Here is a 16,918-nt window from a genome sequence, read left to right as displayed (position 1 = left end):
TAGTGTTTGCTCTTCAGAAATTCCCAATTAACAAGTCACACTAATGCAAACTCCTTGCTTTTTAAATTCTTCAGTTTTGTTCAGTTCCTTAACTCCGCAGTGATACAGTTTTATTTTTAAAATGTTGGAACCAAATTTTGAGACTTCAGCAGTACTTGAGTTACATTCTCATCTTAGGTTTAAGATAAGATTACAGAGAACTAGCGCTTTTTGCAGCTCTAACTTTTTATGTACTTCGGGCTCTGCGTGACACAGATAATCGAAGGTATTCATTCACCTCCTAACCAATTTCAGTAGGAATTAAACATCTAGATAAGGATTCATGCTGTCATCTTTACCTTTGTGCCTCAGTTTTCAGTCTATAAAATAGAGGCAACGCTTCTTAGAAACATGAGGATGTTTGCAGTAACTCCGTCACTGCTGTGCCTGAAGGACCACCCTGCTGAGAGCAAAAGGCACAGCTGGGCATGCTTTTTGTTTGGTTGGTTTTTTTGTTTGTTTTACAAAACAGCACACAAGTTCCACCTGAAAAATTTACATAAGGCTCTGCCTCAGGGGGAAGGGGCCCTTTTCTGAAGGAAACTGTCCACAGGCTTAGAATTCCCAGGGCAGTTTTCCTAGCTGGAGGAAATTTCTCTCTGTACTCCCAAAGCTTTAAGCATCTTGAAAACCTGGCCTGAGGCAAGTAATAAATGGGGAGTGGAGAGATAGGACTGGAGGTGTAGTGCCTTGTTGTTCTTGCTTTTGTTTGTAAAATGAAGCATTTAAAAGGGAATTTTTACTGGACTGACTGCAGCACTTATTTGCAGTAGCTAAAAGACCATGGAAGTCTATACAGAGCCATCCTACAGCTACAGACCCCATGAGCTGATAGGAAGTCTAATACCTGCTAGTAATTAAGGCCAGAACTTAGTGGCTAATGGTGTCCCATTTATAGCAGATTGATTGAAAGGCATCTCTTTTGACAAGACTACAGGATGTACGAAGACAGATTATTTATGTAGTTTGCAGGTGGCCACACTCACATTCATTGCTGTGGCAGATGTTCAGTAAAATTTTCTGGAAAATCTGGTGGAGATTAGGTTTTGATGAAAAATTTCAAGGCATTTTCCTCTAACGTGAGCAAGGATAAACCCTTCTGGGTTATTTTATATTACACATCAGCAAGATAATGACACTTTTGCCTAAGCAGATGGAAGGTGCTGGGGAAGTGTGTGCTGCATCAGGTCTGTGCTGCTCTCCAGCACCACATTTCTCCCCACTCCTCTTCAACAACATCCACAGTCATTAAAGGACATGGCTGCTGTAGTGGGTTTGCATGGCGAGGTTGTTTTGGTAACGGAGGGGGCTGCAGGGGTGGCTTCTGTGAGAAGATGCCAGAAGCTTCCCACCATGTCCAAAGGGGCCAATGCCAGCTGGCTCCAAGATGGACCCACTGCTGGCTGAGGCCGAGCCCATCTGTGACAGTGGTAGTGCCTCTGGGATACCATATTAAGAAGAAAAAAAAAAAAATAATCTGTGCCAGTGTGAGAGCAACCGCTCTGCAGCCCCCCAGGTCGGTGCAGGACGGGGGGCAGGAGGGGCTCCAGGCACCGGCGCAGAGATGCCCCGGCAGCCCGCGGTGGAGCCCACGGTGGGGCAGGCTGTGCCCTCAGCCCATGGAGGTCAGCGGGAGCAGATCCCCACCTGCAGCCGGGGAGGACCCCGCGCCAGGGCAGGGGGTGCCCAAAGGAGGCTGTGACCCCGTGGGAAGCCCACGCTGGAGCAGGCTCCTGGCAGGACCCGTGGCCCCATGGAGAGAGGTGGACACACGCTGGAGCAGTCTGCTCCTGAAGGTCGGCACTGCGTGGGAGGGACCCACACTGGAGAGGGGAAGAGTGTGAGGAGGAAGGAGCAGCAGAAATGATGTGTGATGAACTGACCTCACCCCGCATTCCCTGTCCCCCTGTGCCACTCAGGGAAGATGCAAAGAAATCAGGAATTAAGTTAAGCCCAGGAAGAAGGGAGGGGTGGGGGGAATGTGTTTTTTTCTGATTTGGATGCTAATAAACTCATTTTCCCCAAGCTGAATCTGTTTTGTGTGTAACAGTAATTGCTGAGTGATCCCCGGGCCCCTGGGCTGAGCTGGGGAGTGACAGAGCCACTTTGGTGGGCACCTGGTGCCCAGCCAGGGCCAGCCCAGCCCCAAGTGCCAGGGCCGTGCTGGGGAGGCGATGGCCTGTCTGCCTGTGCAGCCACAGCACCAGCACTTGAGCGCGTTGCAGGGAAGTGATTGCAGCAGGGCAGGGTGTTGCAATGGGGACGCAGGTTTTCCTGACCAGGGAGAAAAGCAATGCCTCGCAAAACTTGGTGGTGTTGCCTAACACGCGAAACGCTCTCGGCTGAGGCATGAGATGGTAGGCAGCATGGCTGACTTGAATTTCTGGTTCTACTTTCTCTTTTCCCTCGTCATCAAGCACATGGCTGGCAGTTGCAGGAGGCAGCCGGGTGGCTGGTGGCGGGAGAGCGCCGGTACGCGGCTCCGAGCAGCCCGAGGGTGCGGAACTGACAGTTCCTCTGGCTCGGCGTTAAGCAGGGGCAGCTTCCCCAAACTAGTGTGACCCAACGTTCGTGCGTTAATCGAAGCACGTCTCCGGTGTGAGGGCTGGGATCATTATATTAAGCCGCCCCATTAACCCTCCCGCAAGTTGCCCCGCGTAGCGGCTCCAGGGCGCAAACCGAGCGTGGTGCCCGCGGGCGAGGAGCGGGGCCGGGCACCGGCGCCCCCGGCCGAAAGCTGCGCTCGGCGCCCCCCGCCCCGGGGGCCTTTCGCGCGCCGCGCCGGGGCTGCCCGCCGGCGGGGCCGGGGCCGGGGCCGGGCCGGGCCGCCCGCGGGGGAAGCGGCGGGTGCCAGCGCGGGCGGAGTCGGAAGCACGACAGCACGGGGCGCTGGGGCGGCGCTGGCGGCGGCGGGAGGAGCTCGGCACTAGCGGCTGTGCTGGGGTCGCGGCGCAGGGACGGAGCCGGGCAGCGCCGCCGCCGGCCCCGCAGCAGCAGCAGCAGCGGGAGGTGGAGGAGGAGCAGCCGCCGGAGCCGCCTCCTGCCGCCGCCGCCGAGCGCGGGGAGCTGCCGCCGCCGCTGCCCCGGGCGGCTCATGAGCGCCGGGCTGCGGCGCTGCCGCCTGCCGCCTCGCCGCGGGTGAATGAACCTGTCCCGGCCGGCGTCGGCGGCTTCGCCTCGGACTGCGGCGCCGGTCTCCCCCCCCGCAAAATGGACGGTTTCGCCGGGAGTTTGGGTAAGCGGCGGCGGGAAGCGTGAGGGGAGCGGGCGGGACGGGACGGGACGGGGCGGCGTGCCGGGGGCTGCGCGGGGCGCGCACCTGCGGCCGGCGGGGGGTCCGGGCCGTTCCGAGCCGTGCCGCGCCGTGCCGCGGGGGCTGCCCGGGGACGCGGTGCCGGCCGGGCCGGTGCGCGCAAACGCCGCCCGTGCGGCGGCGGGCGGGGAGGGGAGGGGAGGGGATGCCAGTGCGGAATCTGGTCAGCTTCAAACCATCTGTTGCGAGCGCTCCGGCTGCACTTGCCTCCTTTGTTCTTTCCTCGCCGTGGGCTTGCGCTTCCCCGGAGTTAGTTGCTTGGGCTGTTGCTTTTCGTTGGTGCTTTTTAATTTTATTTTGAAATTACTGTCATGTTTTCCCTTTTCCCCTCTGGCTGCGGGGGCGGGCGGGCGCAGCGGGCCCGGGTGCCGCAGCGGGGGAGCCCCGGGAGCGCCCTGGCGGCGGGGAGCGGCGGGGCCGGGCTCGTGTCCCCCCGCCGTGCCCGCCCGCCGCGGAAGTGCGGAGCGGCGGGGGACCAGCGCCTTCCCGGTGGCCGCGCATCCGTCCGTGTGCCCGGGGAGCCCTCCCGGCCCCCGCGGCGTCAGGCGCCTCTGCTTGCAGCTGTGGGGGGATCGCAAACGTTTACTGCTCGTTTATCCCAGTGTTCCCAGAAAACGGCCGGGCTGCGTTCTCCGCAGTTCTGCGGAGGCAGGCTGCGGCAAATTGTCAGCGGTTTCTTTAGGCAGAATTACTTCGCCAGCCCACTTTCTGAATGATGCGGAGGACGGGCTGCGCGGCGTATGCAGTCGTCCCGATTAAAAGCGTGAGCCGCAAGTGTCGCCAGATGCCGGGGCTGTATAGCCCGCGCGTTCCGGCGTATGTTCCGCAGATGACAGGGTGCCCGGGCGCTGCGCGCGTGCCTACCTGCGCGCCTCCCCCGCCGGCCGCGCGCTCCCAGCGCTCCGCAGCCGCTGCGCGATCCGCCGCGCGCCCTCTCCCCTAGCAGAAGAAATCCGTGACTCTAAAAATCAGATTAATTTATTTTTACGGCACTCCTGTGAAATCTGTAATAATAGCGAATAGTTCTCAAATTTCTGGAAAAATTGACTCGTTTAAATACTGGCGAGCGTGATCCTAACCTTTCAGGTTTTCAAAATGTCAACTCCAGCATTTTGGGCACCTGTCCAAGCCAAACTGGTGCACCGTAATTAACAGTACGCTTTGGTAGTTTGGCTCTTTGCCTGACACACTCTCCTTGCTTAAGTAACTTCCACGGTCATTTAATATCCGACAATCAAAAAGCGACACAGGGAGGAATTGTAGGGGTTCTGTGCCCGGTTTTCAGAGGGGAGCTTGTGCCTGTGGGTGACAGATGCAAATGTGCCACGGTTAATATTAATGAACCTCTTTACCCAGTAGCGGAACTGATCACCGTATCAAAGGGCACCGATATTGCTTTTAACGCCCGGAGTATTTGCCCCGCTGAGGTGGATGTTTAGAATAACTGTTTTCTGTTGGAAGTGGAAAAAACCCCTAATTATTTTGAAATAATAAAGCATCATTTCTCCTGTGCGGAGCTTGCTCCCTGAGCGATGGCGTGGGCTGGCCGGGTGGCCCAGCACCTTGCGCTGGTGCAGGGATGGAGGGGTGATGGGCGCTTCGGAGCATCCCGCTGGTCTTATTAAGGGAGGCTCCATCTGGGCCTTTAATTTGTTTCACTGTTTGGTCAGGAAGGCACCGTGGTTTTATTAGAATTTAATGAGGATTAAGCTCAGCTCAACCTTTTGAACTGTGTATCGTGATATTCACTGTTAGTTGGTCTTTGATTTTGCTTTTATGGCGAGCACTGATGCGCAGTGGTTTCCTGGGCTTGGGCTGAGGGGAGGGCATTCCCAGAATCCGTGGCTTTGAAGTACACGACTTTCTTGTTCTCAGGTTTGAATCGTTTTGCTTAGTCCTCTTTGTATTTATAATCACTTGTTGGTTGCTCTAGCTGCTAACAAGCCTGTAGTGTCTGTCCACGACGGTGTGTGAATTGTTCTGAGATAATTTTTTTTTTTAAACATCTCTAATTAAAATCTAATGGCTTGAATTTAATTAGCTGTCTGCTAAGTGTCTTTTAGGAAGGCCATAAATTAATGTAATTTAGAATGAAATGTAAAAATTAATTGAAATTATTGTTGGCAAAACTGTGCTATCTGTGTATGTGCATGCTCAACCAGTCAAGCGAGCTTATTAGAGAGCAAGTTGTCCTTTTAATGCCTCCTGTCATTATCTGGAAGGCAAAATGTTATTACAGATTGTGCCCTCCAGCACAGGCAGAAATACCTTCTTACATGTCTTGCAGTTGAAAATACTTTACGCAGCTGTTTTCTTTTGGCTTCCACACTGAAATTTTTATGAGAATAAAAAGATGAAAGAAACTATTTTATATGTAATTTAGAAAATTCTTTTGGTTATTGGTTTAGTAAATGCTTATGCAGCACTCAAGAGTATGCAACTACTGTATACAGTAAAAAAGTATCTCTGTATTATGAGTTAACTTGTACAGCTGAAATAGATGTTGATTTACTTTTTTGATAAAACACAGAGTTATTTCACATTTGCTGGGACTTCAGTATCTTTTTGAATATCACCAGCAGCAAAGTGAGTATCACCACCAGCATTTATTTGCCCCAAGTAGGAGAGTCGTACCTTACATTTGAGCATTCCCCACGCGACTATTGTCAGAGGTCTCAATGGATTTTGGCCAGCTGCTTTTTCAGATGCATCCCTGGAAGTGAAAGAATGTGCTTCTGAATGGGAACAAGAGGCCCAGGAACTTGGACGGAGCACCTAGGCTCCTGCCTTGCGCCTTTGCCGAGACAGGAGCACAGCATGGGTGTCTGGCTCTGGCTCTGCCAAGTTCTCTCGCGGCAGCATCTTCAGGGAAAAGAAAACACTGTTAATTCTACCAAAAGAATCAAGCTTAGAGTTCTACCAAAAAAACCCACCAACCCCCCCCCCCCAAAAAAAAAAAAAAAGGGCAGGCTAACCAGAAAGCCCATGTAGGACATAGTACAGCCAAGGCTGCCGGTAAGGGTCGTCCCACTGTAGCCCTCTCCCTTTGTCCTGCGCTACTGCCCTGCATCATTTCCACCCTCACACTGCTGCTTGTGAGCCCGTGGTCAGCTGGTTCGGAGATGCCCATCAGAGGGCTGCAAGACTGTTGAAGACCAATGGTTTTGCAAACAGTAATTTTGATTTTTACGTGTCATCGTGGAGTATATCGGTTTACAGCCTTCCTGCCTGCCCCAGCTGTTTCCGTGGTTTTCTGCCGAAATTGGCTTTTTAGAGGGTAGGAGAAGCGTGTGGGGCAGGGGGAGGGAAGTGGTAGGAGTCCTCAGCTGGCGGTAGGTGGGATGGTGGCAGTGTGTGTTGTTGGCAGCTCTTAGGTGGCCCTCTTAAGCTGTTTGTTTATCTCAGTTTCTGTAAGGTTAATTGGCTAAGGTATGAGATCTACTAGGTTTAGGCTGATGAAGAGTAAGCTGTGACTGGCTGCCTGGGGCTGGTGAGGGGTGCTCCTTGGTGGACAGTTTTCCATTGCTTTTAGCTGTTGCATTGTTTTCCCTGCCTCTGCTAATTGAGTTCTGTAACAATAACTCATTGTAAACAAAGATATGGAAGCATTCATCAGATTATGTTAAAAAATGACTACAACCGTTTCCAAGTTTGTCACCAGTGTATGATGATAACATGGTATAAAGCATTTCAATAGAACTCTCTCCAGCGATGAGGTCTGTGGCACAATAATAACTCATAAAAATAAATGAAGTCTCAATTTCTGAGTTCTAGCTGTGGTTTTTGTGCAGCTGTGCAGGACGTCCTGAAGCTTATAAGTAGTCTTTACTGAAAAATTCTCTTATGATTGAAAATATTTTCATGGAAAAAACAAAATCAATCTTCTCTTGAGGTCTTGGGCAAGCAGAATAATTTAGGTTGTTTTTTTTAAAGAGTAGTTGAGCTTATGCATTTTTTTTCAGAGAAGCAGAAGACAAAGGAGAGCTGTAATGACTAATTGGAGACCAGCGTTTTGCTCTGTTGTTGATGTTATTGGAGGAAGAACTGGAGAAATAATAAAAGAATCATTTTTTCATTGTATGTAGGATCTACATACTGTTCTGTCACTGTATATATACTACTGCTAACTGCAGTATATGTACCAGCTACTTACTGGAGGGGTGGCATGTGGGTCAGTTCCTAATTATTCCCCTCTCCCCCTTTTCTTTTACTACATATTGTATAAAAGTTGTTGGGAAAAGTTCCTGTTCCACAGGTGTGTCTGGTCTGCATCGTGTAGCTGCTGGGGAGGTGACGTGGGTGCGGGCTGCTGCTCTGCGCTGGAAGAGCCAGCAGAGCCTGTTGAGCCCCCCCATGGCTTTGCTAAACCCCAGTCAGTGGTCTCCTCTGGAGCCCCCAGCGATGGGCGGGCAGGTACGCTGGAGGGGCCAGGGGAGCTGGAGCTGAGGAGCTGGTGGTGCTCGGAGCCTGGGGAGCATGTGTGCATCATGATTCATCTCTGGCTGGGTTCAGTACCGAGAAATGCGAGCATGTGGAATGACTGGCTACAGCAAGCTGGGGTATTTGTCATTTATTTGGGCTAGAATGTGAAGTTTTATGGTTGCCCGTCTAGACTGCAGAAGCGGCAGTGGTGCTGCAGAGCGATTGCTCATCGCCAGGGCCAGTTCAGCTCGGTCTGCGGGGCGCTGCTCGTGGGGTTGCTGTGTGCTATTGTCAGTGTGCTGGTCTTCTGAAAAATAAAAACTTTGGCAGGATGTCAGTCTCTCTTGCCTGAGAAGGATGGCCTTGGTTGGTGCCAGGGATGATTAAACTATAGCAGCAAGGAGAACAGGCTGTTTGCTTTAGAAACGCGGCGGTGGCCCACCTTTTGCTGCAGGGGTCTCTACTTAACGGGCAGCGAGGAGGAGCCCTTTGCTCTGTAGCCAGCTGAGAAGCAAAGGATCGTGTATTTACAAAACAATCTTTTTTTTTTTTTTTTTTTTTTGCACAGAGCAATTGGCAATATTTGGCCTGGTTGTGAGTAACACTCTTACTTTTAAAAACAAAAAAAGAAACAATCCCAAACACAGCATTCTCTAATAGAGAGACTCTCTTCTTAGTCCTCTAGAAAGGCTTTTAATGCCTGGGATGCTGAGAAGAATTTTTGGCCTCACAGTGTGTTTTTCATACTCTTTTTAACTGAATATTTTTGATATGGGAAGTACAGTTATTTGACACAATTTTCTCTTGCCTGAAGAGCCTACTCTGAAAGGATATTTTTTCTTCTGTGCTTCATATTGTGAAGCATGTAAGAGGGAAAAAAAATGGTGAAGAGCAGTGCTCTTACAAGCCCTCTGAAGCATGGTTTTGTTTTGTAAGCAGCATTATGTTGCTAATTGTGCTGTTAGTAACATACAGGGAGAGCTCTATGTCACTCCTTGCTCTGCAGAGTAGCAGCTTCCCTCCTTGGTGTGGTTTCTGTCAGTTATCGAGGTTTATTTTCCCTTCTCTGTTTAGGTCCTTGCTAAATCTAATCCTTAATGAATGTAATTTTAAGGCCAAGAATGTTATTCCTGCTTTACCCACACATAATGTAATAGGAAGGGCGCTAGAGCATAATTAATTTTATAGCACGTGGCATGTATGATGACAGTGCAAGTCTCTGCTCTTCTGGTGTTGAGCATTTCTAGTAGGAACGTGCTTCTGTTCGGGAGATGAGAATCACCTGATAAACAACAACTCAAAAGCTTCCCTACTTTCCTTTTCAAGTAATATTTTTATAGTTAGTTACGAGCTCAGGTGAAGCCACTGCTTGCCTCGTTTTTCCTCTCTGTAAACAAGTGAGCACAGGCACCAACAGTTTAAAGAGGAATTGTTTGCTTTCATCTGCTTGTTGAAATGGATACAGAATTTTGGTTTTCTAGGCTTTTCTGTCATTGGGTGCTGAAGGATGGGTACCTGGAAACACCACGTGGTGAGGTGCAAGCTCTTCTTGAGAGTTTTGAGTCGACTTCAGGAAACAGACATGAACTCAGATTTAGGAAGGCTGTGCTCGCGGGGCAGTTTGCAGCCTGAGCCGATAGTTCAGACAGTGGAAGTAAATGGGTGGTGCTGTATGTGGGGTGGGATGCGAAGAGAGAGACACCACAGTCATTAAAGCTTATTGCTAAATCTTGGAACATCCAGAATGTTTTTTCTCTTCTGGTATTGCCCCCCTCCCCTTTTTTAATTATTATTTTTTTCTTTTTGCTCAGTGTTGTAAATAGTACATACCATCAGTGAGTACTGCAATCTTCTTAAGCTTTCTGCTCTAAGACTTCTTACTGGGTTGGAAAAACTAGGTTTTTTTATTAGGTTTTTGATTGTTTTGCCTCTCAGTTGTCTCTTCTGCTCATCATCAATAGTTTCAGCCTAATGTTTACTAAATATAGCTATGTCTTGATCTTTTAACTGCTGGTTTCACAATTACTCTCCTGACTTTTTAATGTCTGTACTGCTCGACTTTGCATGACAGTACTGTTCCTTGGGAAGGACAACTTTTTTTTTTTTTTTTTTAGCAAGTCGGAGAATCCAGTTGCTTTCTTTGGTTGATGGTCTACGCTGCCTTTCTGCCCCATTTAGTGATGTGGATTGTGTGCTCTCACAGCTTTCAGGCCAGACACTTTTCAGTGCAAATTTGTCTTACTGTAGAAGTAGTCTTTTTGTATTTAAATATATTTTCTTTAGCTTTCTGGGGCTGTTTGTACATGAGTGACATGCATAATACAAGTGCAGTGGAAGGGACAAGAGTGGAAGCAACACAGCTGTGCTCTATAAACAGTTAAATATTTGGGAGAGGTACAACTACCTTGGATTTCAGATGTTGTATTAAATTAAAAAGAAATACTTATTGTTGTCTCTCGCCTGATCCTGTCTTGTTTCACTGAAACTCAGCTTGTGGCTGTGAATGCAGTGCTCCAGCCTGGAGTCAGTTCCCACTTCTCCTGCCAGTTTCTTTGGGCTTTAAAAAAAGGGGGGGGGGGGGCACTGAAACCAAACTGTTTTATGTTTGAATGTATTTTGGATTTGTGTAAACAGTTTTAATGCATCAAGCTAAATTGGCAGGCTTTCGTAATCCTCTGGGAAAATTGGGAGTTTGAAACCCAGTGGATAAATTAAAGTCACAAATGCTTCTAAGCCCCAGATTTGGCTCCCTACAGGGACGCTGTAAATTAGTTAGGCCTAGAAATGTGGTTTAGCTAAAGTAAATGAAAATACTTTTTCATGAGAACTTTATAATTTTAAAGACAGAAGAGTTGGATTTCTTTATTCTGAGTTGAGGACACAAAAACAAGAAAATGGCTATTAACAAGAGAAATTTATCGTTGCTGTCCAAACACAAGAGGTAATGATTTCATCACTTTTTATGGTTTTTAATGAAATTATGACATGAGGGTAGTAGAAACGGGTTTAAAATGCTTGATTTCAGTCAGCAGCTGAGGTAAGCAAGCCCTCACAGGCGTGATGGCTAAATTAGCAATCCCAAATATACATAAAATGAATGGTAGAACTATTAGCTTGCTTACAGTTTATTGTATGTTACATTTTTTCCTCTTTTGAGAACAAAAGGAAAATGTCGCTTTTACGTCAGGGTTCTGACAAGCTTTGCGCCCAGCGCTGTGCAGAACAACAGCAGTAGGATGGGCTGTAGTTTGTTTCCTTCCCCCTTATTCAAGACCACAAGCAGACCATGCCATTTTCTCAGGAGGTTTCCTGTTGTGTGTGTTATATGGATCTTGAGTTAATTAGACCTCTGAGTTTCAGTGGCAAGTTCCGTTTAAGAACGGCAGAATAAAGCCTGGTCTTGCAGGTTCCGTTTTTGAGGATGGACGTCACCTCCCCAAACTAACCAGTTCTTTTAGACTTTTTATTATACATCTTGCAGTACCTCTGGCTTTTACAACTAATAGACAGACTTTGGAGTGGCTTTGGATTGTAGACGTAATCCTTTAGGTAGGGCACGGCTGACCGAATTCCTTTCCAGGAGCAGTGGATACTGGAAACCCGACTGTGTGGAATGGAAAGAGAAGTGTTGCTGTTAGAGATTTTCTCATACATCTCTAGTGTGATGTAGGTGTGGTGAAATCTTGCTTTTGAGTTGGAGCAGTTCTGAGATGAGTGCTCCACATGTACATCTGGGCTTCCCTGGGAGCAAAGTCCACTTCAGATGTGTTAATGTGTGTTAGAACTGTGACGGTTTGGGGTTTTTTTTGGATGCAGTTTGACTGAATGGAATTTCAGGAGAGCGTACCTAAAAATGTGCTGCTTGGTGTCTCCAAAGAGAGGTGTGGAAAGAAGGAACCTTGAGTGGTAGGAACTGTAAATTAAACTTTTTCAGTTGCAAGATTCAGAGACGTGGCGATACTTACGTCTGCATAGTATCACTTGACTTTTTTTTAAACAAGAGCTCTTAACAAGGAGAAAATTACAACTTTGTTTAGCTATGAAATCCTGCATTGAACTGCTGTCGCCTGCTCTCCCAGCATGTACTGTGCAAATGCCATCAGAGGGATCTAGCAGGAAATCGGTGGTTTGTGTGGCTGTCATGCTTGCTCTCTGAACTCTGAATGTGTCCGTTAAAGTCATGAGGCAAGGGGGACAACAATAACCAGCAGCTCAAACTTTTTTTTTTTTCCTAATAGGATAAGCATGAAAGAGCTCAGAGTCCTGTTGGCAGGTTTGCAATAGCTGCAATAAGCGCTGCTGTGAGATGGTTTTAGTCTCGGCATGCAGCGGGATAGGTGATGGGGAGGATTTCTGCGTGCCTGTTTTCTGAACACTTAACATGTGGGATGGCGTTTTTCCATGAAAATGATCTGATGTATTTAAGAAAGTTGACTTGTTGGCAGTGCTGTTCCCCAGATTTGGATTTGTTGCTGTATTTTGTATAATCTGTGACCATTGTATTTTCTTGAAGATGCCCAGAGGGGTGAAGGCTTGGTTAGGATGGGGTGAGGCAGCAGTTAGGTTTTGACCGTGCTAACAGCCTGCTTGGTTTTTTGCCTGCCCCAGTTCTTGAAGTGAATCCTCAGTAGAGGAGTGAATGTATGATTACTGTGAATATGTAAGTTGCTTTTGGAAGTAGACACAGTGAAATGCTTAGGAGCTTGATTTATTTGAGTTTATTCTTTACTGTAAAGAACCAGAGTAGTAAGGCCATTTATTTAGCCAGTGTAGACTTGATGATGGTATTCCTGATGTAAATGTGGTTTTCTTAAAGTATTATTTTTGAATTAAAAATGTGTTAGGGGAGATGCTGTATCTGTTAACACTTTTATTTTACATTGTTTTAACGTCTTTTTAATAGGCTGGATCTGCAAAACTACTGTAGCTTGGGCAAGTGTTTAGCCTGAAGCTAAAAAATACTTGAAATCTTGTTCTGAGTTTGGTACATGTGTTTGTTTTCCAGAAAGCTTCCCGAGGGATATATGTATTTTCTGCAGCATCCCTCCCGGCTTGTTTTCCTTTTGTTTCTCACCCGGTACCAGAAATCTGCTGTAGCTGACGTGGCTGAGGACTCTATTTCGGACAGGCCAGGTTAGAGGGAGTAGCAACTGCAAAAAGACACCATGTTGGTGCAGGGTTTATGGTGAAAGTGGTAGACTGAACGTGTAGTGTGGGGAGTGGTGATGAGGACAGATCCAGTAAGGCAGGGTAATACAGGTATTCATATAATTCCTCATGACTTCAGGTTCTGCCTAGCAGCATAATATTCTTTAATTCTGTAACTAAACCTGTGTTTTCTGGCTTTGGTAATCTAGCAGAGCTGTGTCCTCCAATTTGTATTGTTGGTTTGTTTGTGGTTGGGCTTTTAAAATCTTTTTTCCCCAAGGTAGAGTATTTAGCCTTCATTTATACTTCTTTCAGTTCTGTTTGATTTTTAAAATCCTATGAACATCCACATATGATTGGTATTGTGAAGTGATTGGAAGCTGTAGCTGTGAGTGTTTGGTGGCTTTAAATGAAGAGGTAGGAGATTTGAGGTTTTCAGAGTAGCTTTAAAAAGGAAATTGCTTGTTTTCCTGTTAAACATAGAGGAAAATGGGTATTGGGTATAGTAGTAGAAAACCGTAAGCAAATCAGATTCTTGGGCAAAAACTTTTTCTTTTTTTAGTACTTGATCTGGCTTACTAGTGTTCCATGAGAAATGCAGTATGGCACCATTCCTGTGCTCTTTGCTAGCACAAATGGGTGGTCAGATGCAAGCATTGAATAGGTGTGTATCCATATCTATTACTGCTCGTGTGCCTCTTCAGTTCTGGAGGTGAACGTGCTCACCAAGTGGGACCAGTCCGGCTGGGTGGCTGGGATGCTCTGTGGATCGTAAGCTAAGGCGTGTCATGGTGTGGGACTGCAGTACCATGGAGGAACAAGGATACAGAAATTAATCAGCCCGGTTCTCTTGTGTGTGAGGGAGTTGGGAACTGCTGGGTCAGGAGCTCTGGTCTCATCCCGTGGTGGGCTTGGTAGGAAATGATTGCAGACCCCAAGTGCGGCAGAGCCTCAGGTGGGGCATCTCCAGAATCTACCCAGCACCTCAGTCAGTAATTATGGTACAAATTGATACACATTTGATTTGAAAACTTCCAAAGTGCAGAGAATCCAAGTAATTTCTGTGTGGGATTAACATCAGGCCTCAAGCTTTTCCATGACAGCTGATTTAGTGTAAAGGAAATAGATCAGGGCTTGCAATCTGCAAATTTATAAACTCTGATGTTTAGAACAACCGCAGCCAAGAACTGAAAACCAATCTGATTTTATTCATGATGTAGAAAAGTACATATTAGAAGTTACTGTTTAATCATAGAATGGTTTGGGTTGGAAGGGACATTAAAGATCATCAAGTTTCAAGCCCCCTGCCACAGGCAGGGACACCTTGCACTAGATCAGGTTGCTTAAAGCCTCATCCAGTGACAAATTTAAATCTAAAATAGACTTCAGTTTTTCATTTTTAGACGCCAGATCTGTATATGTTAATAAGTATTAGTTATTTAAATGTTGTGGACGCAAGCTTTTGTTTTAAGATGCATTGTATGGAAAGTACCTGTTTTTAGTTGGTAACAGTGCAGATACACCCAGTGAGTTGCCTAAAGAATTTAGGGTAATCAAAGTCTGACTGATTATATGTGCTAGCATTGGAGAGAGGAAGTGGGAAAGATGCTAATGCAGGTGAAGGGAGTTAAATATTCCAGGTAATCTGCATCAATTACTTCTTTAGAACTGTTAAGTACATAGTGTGTATGGCACAAGAGGAAAAAGAACCCTCCTGTCCTGGTCTTTTGAGCATGACACTTCCATATCTTTAGATTTAATATGTGCAGGAGTCCCACCTGTGAGAGGGGGTAGCTCTTGTGACGCTGTTGTGTGCCCTTCTGGGCTTGCAGACAAACAGCTTTGTCACTGTGGGTCCTGCAATGACTTTGCGTGTGTTTTGGACGGGTTTTTTTAAAGATAAACTTGACGTGTGGTTCTACTTTTCACTGTTGCTGTTCAAGTAGAGAAATTAGATCCTGTGCTTTGGTGCATCTGTAAACAGCCTACTAAAACCTCTATTTAAAAACTATTTCCTACTGAAATCCTAACCCTACTTGGCTTTTCTGTTTCTTTGTCTGTGCCAGGCCAGCAATGTGATGTATGACATCAACATGCTAGTTTCCACTTACCTGATTCTGTGTGCCCTTTCACAGTAAAACTGCTGACCCTTTCCCCAAGGAAGAGCTTAGAGCTGTGGTCCAGGTGGCTGTGTTGCTTTGTGTCCCTGTTGGAAGCTGAATTCCAGCCCCGTGAGAACCAGGGTGGAGGCTGGCTCGAATTCATAGGAGATGCTGCGGTCCTTCTGCAGCGGAACCCACAAAAGGCACTTGTGAACCTTGAAGAAGGGCTGAGGATGCTGGCAGGAAAATGAAATACATGTGCAGGGTCTGTGAATGTATTGCCACAGTAACTTTGGTGCATCGGATTGGCAGTTGTTACCGATCTCTGATCTCGGTGTATTGCAGAATGGTTTCTTTTGAGTTGCGTATCTTGGTTTGCATTAGTAAACACAGGTTGCTTTTTCATTGGGATAATTTGTCAGCGAATTGTATGTTATTGGGCGGGATTTCAGCTGGCATCCTATTGTCTGAACTGCGATGAGAGGTCTTTTTTAACATAAAGTCATCCGAGTCTTGAACAGATTTTTGATCATTCCTTTTGTGTGTGTGCACCAAGCTTGTGGTTCTGCTGCAAAAGTGTTTGTAGCTGTGTAGAGTGTTTAATTGGAATTTTAATAGTCAAGCGTTGAAGTGGCCATTGGACTCAAGCATGAAGAATGTAAGCTGTTTAATACTGTGTGAAGGTATTGCAAAACACGTGGATGTGAAGATGGCGAACGGTGCAAGTAGCAAGCAGCGTCTCTTTCTGTGTACCTGTGGAAAGCCTCGTACGTGACCTGTCCCGGAGTGTGGCTGGAGCTGTGCGTGTGGAGGCTCTGGGCTGCTGGATGAGTGCTGCTGTACGTCTCTGCTCTGGACCCGGGGTGCTCGCCTGGGACCGGCAAGGAATTGTTTTGTGAGAGGGAGGAAGTTGCTCAGTGCGTTGAGCAAGAGAGTGTCTCTGGACGAAGTACGAACGCGCAGCAGCCCCTCCCCAGGGATTGCTCAGCATTTTTTCCTGTTGCTGTTACAGGGGGCTCAGACCATTGATACCCATCTGTTTCCTCCTATTTATTTGTCAGATCTTCCTCTTTTAAGTGGTACTGCAAGGCTGGGCCACCAAGAGTTAAACATCTGTCCTTTAACATATTTATGGGTTGTAAACTATGCATTTGAAATTCTGGCTGTGCTGAAGTCCAGAATAATAAAACCAAAAAATGTCCTGTTAGTGCTGATGGTGCAGATTTCACTTTCTGTGTCCCTGCCCTGCAGAAGACCCTGCTTCTGTCCTTGTCCTCCTGCAGCTTGGTGGCCTCTCCTGTCCCTGCTGGCCCCAGTGGCGCTGAGCATGGCTCCGCTGCCCTGAGCCTTGCCCGTGCGGGGTGGGGGCTGGGGAAGAGTAAAGAGGGAAGGTGGTCTGAACGCCAGGTAGGACTTGACTGACTTGATCATCCTCCCTTCTACCCCCCCAGCATACCTAAATACAGTGATCTGAAACCTTCAGAAATATGAAAATGAGAACAGGTGTTCGTGTGCTCTCTGGATATCGGTTTGGTTATTGCCTGGCTAAGTAATAGAGGTGTGTGTGTAGGTGTATTTGCTAATATGCTTTTAATTATCTGCATTTACGTAATTATTTGCACTAGAAATTTCAATTTCCTGTTTCTATAGCTATAGCTGCTTTACCAGCAAAAGGGCTTTAACTTGGCTGTTGGTTTTGTGAATTAATGGCAACATTTGCTGTTTGCTTTTTATAGACCACAGAGGGACATTTTTTCAAAGCTATAGATAAAACGACAAAGGGAATTGCAAGAAAGCAAAAGGGAATTGACAAGAAAGCATGCACAGAGTGTTTGCAGCATATAACGTGTATTTATTGGTATGTGCAGATTTGTGTTTGATAGGGTCACTTCCA

The 16,918-nt window shown here is 47.2% G+C and overlaps 1 protein-coding gene across 1 annotated transcript in view; it reads left to right on the top strand.

The window, feature by feature from the left end:
- Window positions 1–2,938: 2,938 nt before the first annotated feature.
- Window positions 2,939–16,918, top strand: part of EML4 (EMAP like 4) — a 162,849-nt gene continuing 148,869 nt past the window's right edge. The window contains exon 1 of the mRNA XM_037405244.1: window positions 2,939–3,274. Within this exon, the coding sequence (XP_037261141.1) occupies window positions 3,250–3,274 (25 nt within the window). The 5' untranslated portion in view covers window positions 2,939–3,249. The remainder of the gene's footprint in view (window positions 3,275–16,918) is intronic.

This window comes from Falco rusticolus, chromosome 12 (genome assembly GCF_015220075.1).
Source record: "Falco rusticolus isolate bFalRus1 chromosome 12, bFalRus1.pri, whole genome shotgun sequence".
NCBI classification, from domain to species: Eukaryota; Metazoa; Chordata; class Aves; order Falconiformes; family Falconidae; genus Falco; species Falco rusticolus.
This window is presented reverse-complemented; position numbering and strand designations above follow the sequence as displayed.